The sequence below is a fragment of the Budorcas taxicolor genome, chromosome 11 (genome assembly GCF_023091745.1).
Source record: "Budorcas taxicolor isolate Tak-1 chromosome 11, Takin1.1, whole genome shotgun sequence".
Taxonomy (NCBI): domain Eukaryota; kingdom Metazoa; phylum Chordata; class Mammalia; order Artiodactyla; family Bovidae; genus Budorcas; species Budorcas taxicolor.
The window spans coordinates 161,610,109-161,625,783 of NC_068920.1; the positions used below are offsets into that span (position 1 = coordinate 161,610,109).

Sequence of the window (15,675 nt, forward strand, 5' to 3'; positions counted from 1 at the left end):
TGTAAGGGTTGTGGGGCTTCCCCGGTGGTCCGGAGGGTAAGAGTCCCCACACCAAGGCAGCGGACCTGAACTCAATCCCCGGTCCAGGAAGACCCCACACGCTGCGGAGCAGCTGGGCCTGCTCTCTAGAGCCTGTGCTCTGCTCTGCAACAAGAGAAGCCCCCCGGTGAGAAGCCTGTGCCCCGCACCCAGGAGCAGCCCCTGCTCGCCACAACTAGAGAAAGCCCCTGCAGCAGCCAAATATAAATAAATTTTAAAAAAAAGAACTGTGTAGCTGGAAGGTCCGGGAATGACAAACATGTGGACTGATCAGACTAAAAGCCAAATCCCCAGCCTCACGATTGTACCTTCAACGGAGGCACCAGGAGCTTTGGTGGAGGCCTCTCTTCCTGGCGTCACTCAGAGATACATGGACACCAATCTCTGACTCTCTGAGACCTCAGCTGTAAGCAGTGTAACGGCCACAACTCGATGGCCTGTTCAGAGAAGGCCCAGCAGGCTTTGGCTGTCTCTTCCACCACCAGACCCCAGCGTCTAGCACGGTGCCTGGTTCACAGGAGAAATCCAATAAATACGTTTTGAGAATGAATTAATGCCTTCTCTTTGGTTGCCCTGGAACTGTTAAGAACATTCGGAGGAAAAAACTCACAACTGGGCAGATGGGCACTGCTTTAAGCCCTTGGCTGCTGACTACAGCTGGGACCCGAGCAGTGACCAGCAGCTGAGCCCTGTCTCTCTAGTTCTGCGCTGTCCAATATGGCAGCCACAAGCCGCACGAGCTGATGAGTGCTTAAACGTGGTTAAGCCAAACTGCGTCTAAGCGTAAATACACACTGCATTTCAAAGACTTGGAACAGACAGAGAAATAGCTCCCCCATACTGTTGTTTACTGCTTTCACGATGAAATGATGGTTTGGATATTGTTCAGTATGTGCATTCCTAATTCTCTTTCCTTTTTATGCTTTTTAACGTAGCAAATTTTAAATGACACATGTGGCTTGTGTTCTTACGTTTTCTGAGAACAGCAGTGTCCAGAAGGCTCACTTGCCTACTCTTCTTGAAATGGTTATTTCAAATCTTCCCAGGTGGCGCTAGTGGTAAAGAACCCACCTACCAATGCAGGAGATATAAGAGATACCGGTTCGATCCCTGGGTCAGGAAGATCCCCTGGAGGCGGGCATAGCAACCCACTCCAGTATTCTTGCCTGGAGAATCCCATGGATAGAGGAGCCTGGCAGGGTACAGTCCATGGGGTTGCAAAGAGTTGGACACAACTGAAATAATTTAGCACACACAAACTCTCAACAAGCTACAAAATTTCATCCTTCACTCTGACCTGAAGATTAACTTGCCTCTGACCTCACACCCTTACACACATTAGCTAAGAAATATGTTCCCCTCAAATCTAACATGTTTGCCTGCATTTCCCTGTTCTCGTCCCCTCTTGCTGCTGCAAAGGAAGTGTTTCTTCTGCCAGAGACCATTTCTTCCCTGTGTGCTGCATCCCAACCTCCTCCTCCTCAGAGAGATGGTGACCCATCAGCTACCCAGTCTCTCCCCTTCTGCCTCCTGCACTGGATCCCTTCCAGCAAAGTCCAACAATCTTCAGACTATTTTCTAACTTAAAACAAAAAACAAGGATGCCACTATCCTCCAACCCCAAAGTCCCACCTAGCTATTCTCTTTCCTCCCCTTCACAACAAAATTTCTTTTTTTTTTTTTTGCCGCACCACACAACTTGCGGGATCTTACTTCCCTGAAAGTGAAAGTCGCTCAGTCCCGTCCAACTCTTGTGACCCCATGAATTATACAACCCATGGAATTCTCCAGTCCAGAATACTGGCGTGCGTAGCCTTTTTCCTTCTCCAGGGCATCTTCCCAACCCAGGAATTGAACCCAGGTCTCCCACATTGCATGTGGACTCTTTACCAGCTGAGCCACCCTGAGCAGGGATCAAACCTGTGTCCCCTGCAGTGCAAGCATGGTGTCCTAACCGCTGGACTACCAGAGAATTCTCTCAAGCTCTCTTAATAACAATGAACAGAGCAGATAATTCTTTTAAATATTCGTTTACCTTCCATCTGTTTCTTTCTTTCTTTTTGGTAAGTACATTGTATGTTGCTCCTTCTGGTTTCTTTAACTCGGCACAACCTTTTATATACAGGGTCACTTCCCACTAAAAACCTTTTTTTTTTTTTAATGGCCTCTCCATGATTCTTAAGACAGAATCCCAAATCCTTACAGATCTACCATTCCCTTTATGATTTAGTCTGCTCCAAGACCACCTCTCCACCTCTCATTTTTCTGTGGGTTTCAGACATCCTGTCTTCTTTATGTCCCCAGAATATACCATGATATCTTTATCAGGGGATTTACAAAAGCATCTCATTCTCCCAGGAATGCTTTCCCCTCTGCGTTACCTTTCTATAACTAGTCTTAAGTTTGAAAATCACTTCCTCTAATTCCTCCTGGGTCCCGCCTCCTCCTTACAGGGTTTCCTCAACAATCCAGCTGTTTCCCCGATGGCACTTAGCTCCGGAGGGACGTAACCGGCCACCCAAGGGCTGCGGTCTCCTCGTCCTGTTTGTTTCACAAACGGTTCCCTGGATATGCATTTATCCCTATTTATATTCGGAATAGACCACTTCCTGCCCTGCAGGGACGTGCCCAAGCCTGGTCCCGGATTCCTTCCCCACTCTGGGGTTCCATGAAGACCCCGCTCGGCCCCGGGATGGGCAATCCGGGGCTGATAGGAAGAAAAAAAAAACAAAACGAAAGTTCCCGCGTGGAAGGGCCTGGAGCGGCTGCGAGAAACCAGGCACCACGTCCATCCCTGGGGACCTGGGTCCAATGCAGGCCTCTGGGGAGATGAGGACAAGCGGCCATAAACAGCTCGGTTCAGACACGATCACTGGGGGGAAAAAACCGGAACAACTGAAAAGCACTCTCACCTACGGGCCAAACGCGTCGTCCCCTCGCCTTCCAATCCGGAAGTGCCCGTGTCGTGGAAGCGGATATCGCCTTGCGTCACTTCCGTCCCGCCCTCCGGCAACGCGTTGCCATGACAGCATGCTGGCCTGCTCCAGGCTGTGATTCTTCAGTTCAGTTCAGTTCAGTTCAGTGGCTCAGTCGTGTCCGACTCTGCGACCCCATGAATCGCAGCACGCCAGGCCTCCCTGTCCATCACCAACTCCCGGAGTTCACTCAGACTCACGTCCATCGAGTCAGTGATGCCATCCAGCCATCTCATCCTCTGTCGTCCCCTTCTCCTCCTGCCCCCAATCCCTCCCAGCATCAGAGTCTTTTCCAGTGAGTCAACTCTTCGCATGAGGTGGCCAAAGTACTGGAGTTTCAGCTTTAGCATCATTCCTTCCAAAGAAATCCCAGGGCTGATCTCCTTCAGAATAGACTGGTTGGATCTCCTTGCAGTCCAAGGGACTCTCAAGAGTCTTCTCCAACACCGCAGTTCAAAAGCATCAATTATTTGGCGCTCAGCTTTCTTCACAGTCCAACTCTCACATCCATACATGACCACTGGAAAAACCATAGCCTTGATTAGACGGACCTTTGTTGGCAAAGTAATGTCTCTGCTTTGCAATATGCTATCTAGGTTGGCCATAAATTTTCTTCCAAGGAGTGAGCGTCTTTTAATCTCATGGCTGCAGTCACCATCTGTGATTCTTAGGCCGTTGTTTTCTGCGTGTTTTGTTTACTACCGCGATCTTTGGGAGTTGGTGGGTCAGGGGAGGGGCTTCCCAGGTGGCGCTCGATGGTAAAGAACCTGCCCTCCAATGCAGGAGATGTGGGAGACTCTAGAGACAACGGTTCGATCCCTGGGTGGGGAAGATCCGCTGGAGGAAGGCATGGCCACCCACCAATATTCTTGCCTGGAGAATTGCCATGGACAGAGGAGCCTGGCGGGATACGATCCATAGGGTCTCAGAGTCGGACACAACTGAAGCGACTTAGCATGCACGCACAGGGCAAGCAGGCACGCACACACAGGGCAGGAGAGAAGTGGGACGCCAGAGCTCTTCCGCCGACTTGCTGGTTCATGCCTACACTGCCATGTATTCAACGGTTTTTTGCTGAGGTCCATCTACATTGAACTGTGGTGTTGGAGAAGACTCTTGAGAGTCACTTGGACTGCAAGGAGATCCAACCAGTCCATCCTAAAGGAGATCAGTCCTGGGATTTCTTTGGAAGGAATGATGCTAAAGCTGAAACTCCAATACTTTGGCCACCTCATGTGAAGAGTTGACTCATTGGAAAAGACTCTGATGCTGGGAGGGATTGGGGCCAGGAGGAGAAGGGGACGACAGAGGATGAGATGGCTGGATGGCGTCACTGACTCGATGGACGTGAATCTGAGTGAACTCCGGGAGTTGGTGATGGACAGGGAGGCCTGGCAATTCATGGGGTCACAAAGAGTCGGACTTGACTGAGCGACTGAACTGAACTGATCTACAGTCCAAGAGTGAACAAGAAGGTGAAGGTTACCCGAGGAAGCCAGAGAACAAACAGATCAACCAAAATAATTCAGATTACCCTCCAAGGAGAATAAAACAGGGCAATGTGACGGAGAACAACTGGGGTCAGTGAGCGCTAGGTTAGAAGACTCTTTGACGAGTGACAGTTGAGTTTGAAACGAAAAAGATGAACAAAAATCGAGATGGTAGAGTGTTCCAGGCTGGGAAGAAATCCGGAGTCCCAGGCCAGGGCAGCGGGAGCACCGTGAAAAACAGGGGAGAGTGGTGGGAGGTGACCTCAGGGGTTGGCAGGGGTGAACTGGTGCAGGGTCTGATGCACGTTGAACTTCTGTGAAAGTTAGAGCTAGAAGAAACCTCGAATATCTATTCCGATTCTTCCATTTCCACTGTGTCCTGAAGGAACATAGTTTATGATTAAAAGTAAAGTTTTAAGCAGGTCAAGTCAAAGACAGAATGCATGCCACGCAAACTTTTTAGCCTTATTACACAGTGAACATAATCACACCAGCGACGAGACTTCTCATTGAATCCTATAACAACCCCCGTTGTAGGAATCTTTATTAGGTGATATCAACCTTACCTTGGGGCTGAGAAAGCTAGAACTTCGTGTAACTTGTCCCAGCGGACTTATATTGCCCCCAGCTAGGATTAAAGCCTGTGATCCTTCCATTACTCCAGGAGCCTACCCCTTGCTGTACCATTTGACCTTCTCTGTTTGAGCTGCCAAGCAGCTTTGATTAAAAAATGAACAAGAGGGACTTCCTTTGTGGTCCAGGCACTAAAAACTGCACTTCCAACGCAGGGGGCTCTGGTTCCATCCGTAGGGAAGTAGATCCCACATGCCGCAACTAAGAGTTCACATGCCAGCAGCTAGAGATTCCACGTGCTGTAACTAAAGATTCCAGTGCCATGACTAAGACCTGGCACAGCCAAACAAATATTTTTTTAAGTGCATAATGTACATATATGTGAAAACCTGAAAGCAAAGTAGACTAGAGAAACCATAAGCCTGAGTCATACATACACACCACGCTCGAAGGCTGTTCCAGGCCTTGGATGAGCAGCTGGGATTCCGGCTTGCCCTGGAAATGCAGTGCTGGTGTTGTCCACTGTTGGTGGGAAAGGCCTGAGGGCAGGTTTGTTGTCTGTGCAACTAACTCTGTGGTGAACCCCTTACCCAGAGCCTTGTAGATACTTGCACATTTAATGCAGGTGATAATGATGAGTGAATGACCCACAGAAGGCTGAAACTAGAAGGCAGACCAAACATCCAGGCTAGTGGTTCCCAAAACAGTGCAGCAGTTACTAGGAAGCTCTTAAAAAGTGCAGATTCCCAACTTTGCACTCGGACTGCATAGTGTGTTAGTCGCTCACTCATGTCCAGCTGCTTTCAACCCCATGGTCTAGCCATGGATGGGCATGAATTCTGGAGTGGGCTGCTATTCCCTTCTCCAGGGGATCTTCCTGACCCAGAGATCGAACGAACACAAGTCTCCGGCATTGCAGTCAGATTCTTTACCCTCTGAGCTACCACTGTATCACATTAAAATCCATAGACATAATAGCATTCTATAAGAGAACGTCCTTATTCTTGCCAGATACATGTATTTAAGGTCAAATATGATACTGTCCCCCTGGAGGAGGGCATGGCAACCTGCTCCAGTATTCTTGCCCCATGGACAGAGGAGCCTGGTGGGCTACAGTCCATTGGGTTGCAAAGAATCGGACACAACTGAGCGACTTAGCACAAATGCATGATGCTGTCTGCAGATATTTTCAAAATGATTCAGCAGTGTGTGTGAAAGACAATAGGGAAAATACTAAGGACCAGTGAATCTAGGCCTTGCAGATGGTGACTGCAGCCATGAAATTAGAAGACGCTTGCTCCTTGAAAGAAAAGCTATGACCAACCTAGACAGCATATTAAAATGTAGAGGCATTACTTTGCCAACAAAGGTCCATCCAGTCAAAGCTATGGTTTTTCCAGTAGTCACATATGGATGTGAGAGTTGGACCATAAAGACAGCTGACTGCCAAAGAATCGATGCTTTTGAACTGTGGTGTTGGAGAAGACTCTTGAGAGTCCCTTGGACTGCAAGGATATCTAACCAGTCAATCCTAAAGGAAATCAGTGCTGAATATTCATTGGAAGGACTGATGCTGAAGCTGAAGCTCCAGTACTTTGGCTACCTGATGAAAAGAACTGATTCACTGGAAAAGACCCTGATGCTGGGCAAGATTGAAGGCAGGAGGAGAAGGGGATGACAGAGGACAAGATGGTTGTATGGCATCACCAACTCAAAGGACACGAGTCTGAGCAAGCCCTGGGAGCTGATGATGGACAGGGAAGCCGGGAGTACTGCAGTCCATGGGGTCACAAAGAATCGGGCATGACTGAGCGACTGAACTGAATGAATCTAGGTGAAGTCTACACAGATTTTCATTGCACTCTTCTTTCAAAGTTTCTGTAGCTTTGAACTTAAAAAAAAGGGAAAAATCCGAATGGGAAGGAGTATTAAAATGCAGATTCCTAGAAGCCATTTCCAGATATTCTTATTCACTGAGTCTGTATTTTTCAACTTCTCTTTATTCTGTTGCACAAAGTTGGGTACCATTGATTTCATTCAACTCTAGACTTTCCTCACTACCCATTTCACAGAAGAAAACAGAGGACTCAAGAAGATGACTAATTTGAGATTAGCAGTAACATCAGTCCTAGAATGCAAATTTCTATTTCATCCTGAAACGCATAGCAGCCTGCCCTGGGGTTGTGTGTGTGTGTGTGTGTGTGTGTGTGTGTGTGTGTGGCGAGGGAACGGGGCGGGGGGTGGGATGGAGACGGGGGAGGGGCGCTGGGAAAAATGGGATGGGGTGGAGAGTGGAGGGGAGTGTTTTAACTTGGAAATCAGGTGTAAATGGTCCTCTAGAAATCCGTCGCGTTTAAAATCTGTGTAGACTTCACGTAGATTCATAGCCCAGTGGTGATTCCTGAGTTTTCCTCGAGTAAGAAAACTCAGAAACAGGTCCAATTAGGTGGCCGCCAGTAAGTTTCCTGTAAGTCAATCAACCTGCTCTGTTCCAGCGCCGTTGGCGTCCCGTCGCCACGGAGACGGGCGGTTCCATTTTTCCTTAAGGGGTGGTCATGATTTTCTCCCCTTTTCAAATCCATAGCGAGGCTCCCAGAAGACGCTCTCATAAACCTACAGAGGGGTTTTTGCGGGTCTTAGCTCTTCTCGCAAGGAGGTGGGGGAGCGCGAGGTGGGCAAGCCTCCCTCCGGATGGAGCCCGGCCTCCGAGCCTACCCCGGGGCCCAGGTGGTGCGTCCCGGGATTGGGGGCTCACCTGCTCAGAGCTCCGCGGCTGCCCTCCCCCAAGCTGGAAAGCGCGCTGAATCCAGCGGGCCGGCCGACTCCCAGCCACCCCCCAGGATGCCAGAGGCTAGGAACTCCTGCCAGGACCTCACGCGATGGAAGAAGAAGAAGCCGCCGGTCCGCCGCACGGTCAGCCAGATCTGCCCACCCCCGCGGCGGCCCCTGACCGTGGCCGACATCCGGCCGGGCATGGAGAACGAGAGGCTGGGGGTCGTGCGGGATTCCATGTTTCAGAACCCGCTCATCGTCAAGGTGAGGTCCGCCCCACACCCACCGGCCCCTTTGCGCTCGTCCCCTCACTGAACATCCGCGGGGTCGCGGGTTTCCACCTGTTTTGCCCGGGTCTCACCGCTCCCGCCCGAGCGCGGCGTTGGAAGCTCCAGCTCTGGTTCAGACAGACCTGGAACCCCCCGTCCCTCGGCCTTGGTGAGGTCAGTGGCAGGCCGCGTAGTCTCGCTGAGCCTTAGTTTCCTCATCCTCAAAGTGGGTCGAAAATGGAACTCTTTCAAGGGAGTGATCGGGCAGATCGCATAAGGTAATCCCTGCGGGACCGCCGACACGCGCGCGGTAAGCCCTCCACGTTGGCGGCTGCTGTTCGCATATGTATTCGCCCGGAATGAACCCAAGGGGTGACAGACTGGTTGTCCTTACCACCTGCCAGCCCTCCCAGGGTGCAGGCCTCCTCCCTCAATCCTCCTGCACGCCTGGGCTGCTATTGTGTACGAGGGTTCTGTATCTATCCTGAAAGTATCACTTCCGTGTTAATTTCCACCCGGTCATACTCTTATGCAAAATTACGACCCGAAGCATCGTCCCCACACCCACCGCCAAAAAGCGCAGAACTCTCTGCCATAGGGAGCCCACAGGCAACGGCGAGAGAGGGAGGCGCAGTTTCCAAACAGTTCACCTCCCCTTTGATCGCAAGCCCGCTCGCGTTAGTCACGTTTGCAGACTAGTGATCTCCCAACGCCGCGGCATCCACGCGCCTTCCCGGGATGAGGGCGCCAGGAAAGTCAAGTTGAAATTTGGCGCTAGGAAAGCAGGTCATGCAATTTTACCTTACGCCACTGGAGGGCAGTGTGCCTTTAAAAATGCGCGCAGCTCCCCAGACGCCGGAGGTGGAAGGCGCAGGTGATAACCGTGGATTCAGTAGCAATTATTTATCTGAACGCCAGGAGCTGCTCAGAGCCCAGAGGTTTTGGTTGTTGTTTGTTTGTTTTTGGTACAGGGAACCTAGGCTATCTTAACATCGTAGTAAGATGAGCTGAGTTAATTGGCTCCTTTGAAAACCTTGACTTTCTCTTGCCTTCTTCAAACTATCGTTATGTTCCTGGGCCAGCAGCTGGGAGAAGCTGGCTTGTTTCACTGGACATTCTTCCATCTAATATGCTCCCCTTCTTTGGCCACCCAAAGTGGAGCAAAGTTCTTCACCTGAGAGTGAGAATAGTCACTCTCAGAGGACAGGTGCCTCCCACAGATGAGATCAAGATCAGACATTCTGGGATCAAGAGAACATCAACGTCCCCGCCTCTGATCATTGCTTTCACTCAAGCAGTTACTGATGGGCCAACACCTTCCTACTTCAGTACAAAATGGACAGACAACATGATGGAGTTATTCTCTATGGCGAATTAATAGTGTGTGATACCTGTCCCAAGCTACCATATATACATAGAGACACATATATAATATAGGTATATGTGTAGATATACAGGTGGCACTGTGGTAAAGAGTCCGCCTGCCAATGCAGGCAGATGTAGGAAACAGGTTCAGTCCCTGGCTTGGGAAGATCCCCTGGAGGAGGGCATGGCAGTCTACTCCAGTATTCTTGCCTGGAGAATTTCATGGACAGAGAAGAATAGCAAGCCACAGTCCATAGGTCACAAAGAGTTGGACATGACTGAAATGACTTAGCATGCACACACACACACACATGTATGTTTTGCATATATGTGTGTACACATGTATGTGTGTACAATATACATGTGTATGACATGTATTCCCAGGTGGCTCAGTGACAAAGAATCCACCTGCCAAGCAGGAGACAAAGGTTCCCTCCCTAGGAACGAAGGAAGATCCCCTGGAGAAGGAAATGGCAGCCCACTCCAGTATTCTTACCTGGGAAATCCCAGGGACAGAGGAGCCTGGCAGGCTACAGTCCATGGGATTGCAAAAAAGTCGGACACAGCTTAGCAACTGAACAACAGCAACAAGCATACATCTCTAGGTAAAAATTCCTGTACCTTTTCCCTTTTGCTTGTACTGCGTATCCAGAAGGACAGCATTTGGCCTCTGGATGGCGCTAGCTGCACAGCTTCCAGACATTCACTCCCAATTCCTGAACCTGAGCTTTGGGTTGGAAAATGTACAGGAGTCAGTGGCCTACGGGTGGGGGTTCTGTCTTCAGGGCCTGAGACACAGAGCCAGCAAGGACGGGGCTCGAGCGGCAGGGGGCGTCCTGGTGACTGTGCCCAGCTTGTCTCGTTGGGGCAGCTGGACTTCTTTCTTTCCTCCCTCCAGTTTTTAATGGGCCCTAAGGTACAGACAGAGGATGAGATGGTTGGATGGCATCACCGACTGGATGGACATGAGTAGGAGTAAACTCCGGGAGTTGGTGATGGACAGGGAGGCCTGGTGTGCTGCAGTCCATGGGGTCGCAAAGAGTCGGACACGACTGAGCGACTGAACTGAACTGAACTGAACTGAACTGAAGGTACTTTCAGTAGCAGTTAAGATTTTGCCCACATTTCAATACTGACCTCTGCTGCCAGATTTTCTATCAAAACCTGACCTAAGTCAAAGCTGCAGAAACCCTGAGCCCGAGGAGTAACCTTGACTGTTACCTTCTCCTGGGCGTGCTGAAGCTGTGTGGTGGGCGCACTGTGCAAGGTTCTGGCGGGACTCAGGATAGAAGCGACGTTCACTGGCTCCCAGCACAGCTCTCCTCTTACCACTTCAAACTCCAAACAGCTTCCTGTATTTTAAAGAAAATTTAAATTATGAAAAAACTTGGGGAGGGAGGGTTTCAGCTCTCAAGGAAAGGAGAAGATTGAAAGTATCCAAAATGGTGGAGCCTTTAAAAAAAAACTTTTCAAAAATAATATATTACTGAACCTTCTGTTGAGGCATGGCTTATGGATTTCTTCACTGTGGCATGTCAGTTTCACGAACGCAGATTTTCAGACCCTCCTTTCTGTGCGCTTTCTCACTGTGTGCAGCAGAGGCAGGAGTGCCCTCTGCCCGGAGGATGATTGGAACTGAGCTATATTTGGGTTTTGTCTCACTCTGAACCTGAAGGCTGTATCTATATTGGGAGAATGTAACACCATAGCTATAGTCATTTACTCCCCCGAAACTGGGGGTGTTATTGCTCAGATTGGTTTCTCCAGTGAATAGGATCAGGGCTTTTTTTTCATTTAAAATGCAGACACACTGCCTTGAACAAACACAACGGTGCTGTTTCACACCCATGGAATTTACGGGGACGCACACATATCGGCTATTCAAGAATGTGTCTGCAAGATGCCACCGTAACCAAGTGAAAAGTGAAAACCTCAGACATCCAAGCGATATTTTATCAGCAAATGCTCAGCAACTGTTTGCCTCATTTAAAACCAAGCCAACTGGCTATTGAGTGGGGCTGGTTGAATCAACCCCGTGTTTTCATGTGGCCCCCAAGAAGATGTAAATATTTTCCACTAGAAAGGGCTCCTATTCTATTGTATAAAGTGATGTGAGCCAGTTTTCCTTCAAATGTGATTCTCTGGGAAGAATAAAATTAAATAGAGAAAGAAGCCAGCTTCTCCCTGCTTGATTCTCATTCCGCCAGAACTCTGTGACTCAACATAGGATCCTGCTCCAATAGCCTTGAAGGCTCCTTCACAGAACCTGTCAGGGTTCGCCCTTCCTGCCAGCCGAACTCAGCTGATATCCTGTCAATACAATTATGGGGAGAGATTGTTTGGTTTGCTTCGCTGACAGCCTTGAATCTTCTGTTGCCCTAGAGAGGCAGGCGCGGTACAGGGATGGAATTTATTGAATTGAGCATCCTTAGAGAGTGCAAATGATCACGGCACCCGATTTTTTCATAATTTATCACTGACTTTGTTTTTCTGTGGGGGTTTATGTCACAAATAAGAAGTGCATGCGTTTGTAAGATAGAGTTACAGAATCACATCATTTGGGGGCTGGAAGGAGGCTTACAGCCATCTAGTCCAATTCTTTTTTTTGAGGATCTTAAGGCTCAGAGGAGGGAAGAGACTTGCCCAAGGCGCTACCCTGACCTGCTCACCAAAGTAGGGTGAGACTTACATCACCTGGCCTCCAGTCCCGGGCTCTTTTTGGCCACAATGCACGATTAGCTAATGAGTGACGACCCAGATTGGTTATGTATCTGTAGCACAGGCAGTCAAAAGATGTTCACCAATGAGTCTGATTCCATTATTGTTTCACGCAACATGCCTTTCAGAGTGAACTCTACTAATTTCTTGGGATTTGTTCAGAGTCAAGAAATATTTACTGAATGTTTATGAAGTACTCAGCACCATGCTAAGCTCTGTTGAAGGCATAGAGGCAAATTCAGAGCTCAGCTTTTGCCTGCAAGAGTTAATTATTCAGCTACAGAGATGGAATATATATATATATAAATATATATATAAAATTATTGTTGTTGTTTGGTCGCTGAGTCACGTCCAACTCTCTTGCAACCCCATGCATTCCGTATGTAGCTCGCCAGGCACCTCTGTCCACATATATATGTGTATTTCATATTTATGGCATATATATACATGTGTGTGTATTGTATATATGTGTATGTGTATATATGTGTATACACCCTTCCCGCCAGTTGGACTCAGCTGATATCCTGTCAATACAATTATGGGGAGAGACTGTTTGGTTTGCTTCACTGACAACCTTGAATCTTCTGTCACTCTGGAGAGGCAGGCGAGGTCTCTTTGGTTTGCTTGGTATATGTGTATATATGTGTGTAACACATATATATTTATGTGTGTGTGTGTTACTATTGTGTGTGTCTATGCACACACACACACACACACACACAGATAATAATAAGACAGGCAATGTCATAGGTTACCCCTTGTAAGTTTCAAGTTTCTGCACTACCTGGAAGGGTTCAGATTTGGGAGGAGGAAACCCTGAGCAGGACTTGAGAGGCTTTATGAAGGAAAAGTCCTGAAACTGGACCTTGAAGGGTGAAAAGATAGATTCTGGTCCTGGGGTAGAGGTGGAGACTAGGAGAAACCAAGCCTTCTAGGGCTGTTTGATTCCACCCTCCTCAGGTCCTAAGTGCACAGATTTCCACCCCAACCCCAACTGAGTTCTAGGTCCTCAACCTTGGCACCACTGCTGGGATCGTAGTCATCGTCATCACGAGGAAGCGTTTATTTAGAGCCAGTGTGTTCAAACTGGATGCTTGACAAAATTAGGCAGCCACACTAGGAACGTAACGTCTCTAAGAAGTATTGATGCTGGTGGACGTCAACGCGTAGGTGGAGACAGATGCAAACAAGATGGGCAGACCCACAGTCGGGGGAACATCCCCATGCGGGTCAGTGTCTTTTTCATGTGCGAGGAAAGCGTGACAATGTTACATTCCGCTTCTGCACTGAAGACAATGTGCCTCTGATTGTTCAGATGCTTTTACATTCAATTTACAGAGTAACTGGGGAAAATACAGCATGAGGAAGGGGGCTGAAATTACACCACCGTCCTAATGACAGTCTCAGCCAGCTGGTGGGAAGCTTTTATTTTCCAGGGAAAGCTGTGGGCTCATTCATCCCTGGAACTCTTTCTCTCTCGGTCCTTTTTTTCTTTTCTCTTCTTTTAAATCAAAACTTCTGGCTTCCCGGCACCCAGGCACATCCTTTAGTGAGCAGGGTGAGCAAGCAGGGGCTGTAGCAGAGCCCAGCCCTATGGCTGTTTCAGGAAGCAGACTTGCCCCTCTCAGGCTTTTTACCATCATGGTAGGGGCGCAGGTTTGGTGGGGGGAGGCAGCTCTGCTTGAGACCTGCCTTCCTCTTTGTCCCTCTACAGGAGGCCTTTGGCTCTCAAACTTCAGGACTTTGGGTTCCCCAGGATGAACCCAGCCCCTTTCTAAACTCTCAGATCGCTGGCAGTAAGGCTGTTCCTCTAGGAAGAATTCTGAGTCCCGTATGGACAAGTCAGCAGTCGTTTCCAGCACCTTCCAGAACCTTCCAGGCTCAAGTACTGCTCACTCGTAGAACTTAGGCCATTTTTCCTGTATTTGAAAGACAGAGTTTTCTCGATTTAGGACTGGCTCTGTGGATATTTCAAGCCCCTGTTTCCTATCGCAGTGGTTCTCAAATCGGCCATCTCTTTCTAGCAGCATGCGTTCTCATAAAGTGTCTCACTCAAACTGCTTGTTAAGAAAAGGCACCTTATAAAAACCCCGAAAATGCACCTTTAACTGTTTAAAAAGTATAATGGGAAGGCAACTCAATTAAACATGTTCTATATGGAGACCCTAACTTGTCAGGTATGATTTGAGTTGGTTTGTTTTGTTTGTGCTGGCCCTGAAGTGAATGAGTCACAGACTGAGGGGGTTGGAAGCAAGCTCAGACCTGGCTGGACTTTTGAGACTGGGTGATTCCATTCCTGGAGGCCAGTGTGCAGAGCCATCGTCCAGCCCTGGGGACCTGGCTCTGTGAAACCCTAGGTTCCTCTGCTGGGCCGTCACTCCAGGACCCTCTGGCTGGCTGGGCAAAAACAAGCCAAGGTACGGTCACAATTGTACTGCATTTTGCTGGGTTTTAGCAGATATTGTGAGTGTTGTGTGCTTCTTGCCTGACTTGTATTAAATATTTGTAAAGAAAAAAGAGATGCGAGCATTTGTTGACTGTTGGTAACAATTCAGCTTTAGAGAAATTGCCACCTGACTCCTTTCAAACACCAGAATTTGTGTGAACAAGGACTGTGAAAACAATTCCCGGCTACAGCTTGTGTTTTTGTATGATCGCAAGAGATGCAGCTATTAGTTGGCTGCTCAAGCAGGAATAAAACTGCAGCCGCCACACTGGAGAGGAAGGCGGTGTGGATGGCAGGCTAGAGCCGGGCCGATCCCAGGGCGGGTTCTGTCTCAGCCGCTTTCTTGCTGTGCCATGTGTGAGGTTACTTACCTTTGAGCCTCAGTTTCCTCCCTGTAAAATGGGATGTTATAGTTAGCATCAGCCGTGGGGGAGTCATGAGGATTCGATGATATGACTCATTAGAAAAGACCCTGATGCTGGGAACGATTGAGGGAAGGAGGAGAAGGGGGAGATGGTAGGATGGCATGGTCGACTCAGTGGACTTGAGTTTGGGCAAACTCTGGGAGATAGTGAAGGATAGGGAAGCTTGGCATGCTGCAGTTCATGGGGTTGCAAAGAGCTGGACATAATTTAGTGACTGAACAGTGACAAATGAGATGACACGGCTGTGCCAGGCTCAGGAGGGCACTGAATTAAGGGGGCACTTTGGTTATTTTCCATCATCCTGCTTCCAACACTTAAGTTCCTCAAAACAACCTTATTCTCATTAATTGACCTTCAGTAAATGTCCTTAGTCTGAACTACGAATGTATCATGAAACAGATCCACTCAGGGGCTTACCCTTTTCCCCTTTGGTGCTCTTTTTTGGGAAAATACCATTGCCCACCCCATCGGATGTTTCGCAAAGCTGTGTAGCCTGGAACAGATGGGTGCGCCCTGGCTAAGGATGAAGACAATCCTACTTCTAGCCCTCGCGAAGGTTCTTGGGCAAATGGCTTAATGTCTGAGCCTCTTTCCTCATTTGTA

The 15,675-nt window shown here is 48.8% G+C and overlaps 2 protein-coding genes across 4 annotated transcripts in view; one reads left to right on the top strand and one right to left on the bottom strand.

Moving 5' to 3' along the window:
- The window catches only part of TTF1 (transcription termination factor 1), a 28,391-nt gene extending 25,411 nt beyond the window's left edge, over positions 1-2,980 (bottom strand). For 2 of the 3 annotated variants that reach the window (XR_008200135.1, XM_052648607.1), the window contains exon 1: positions 2,952-2,980. The gene's annotated coding sequence lies outside the window, so the exon portion shown is untranslated. The remainder of the gene's footprint in view (positions 1-2,951) is intronic. The other variant, XM_052648609.1, reaches the window with a different exon arrangement.
- Positions 2,981-7,918: 4,938 nt separating this feature from the next.
- CFAP77 (cilia and flagella associated protein 77) overlaps positions 7,919-15,675 on the top strand; it is a 150,745-nt gene continuing 142,988 nt past the window's right edge. The window contains exon 1 of the mRNA XM_052649685.1: positions 7,919-8,113. Within this exon, the coding sequence (XP_052505645.1) occupies positions 7,919-8,113 (195 nt within the window). The remainder of the gene's footprint in view (positions 8,114-15,675) is intronic.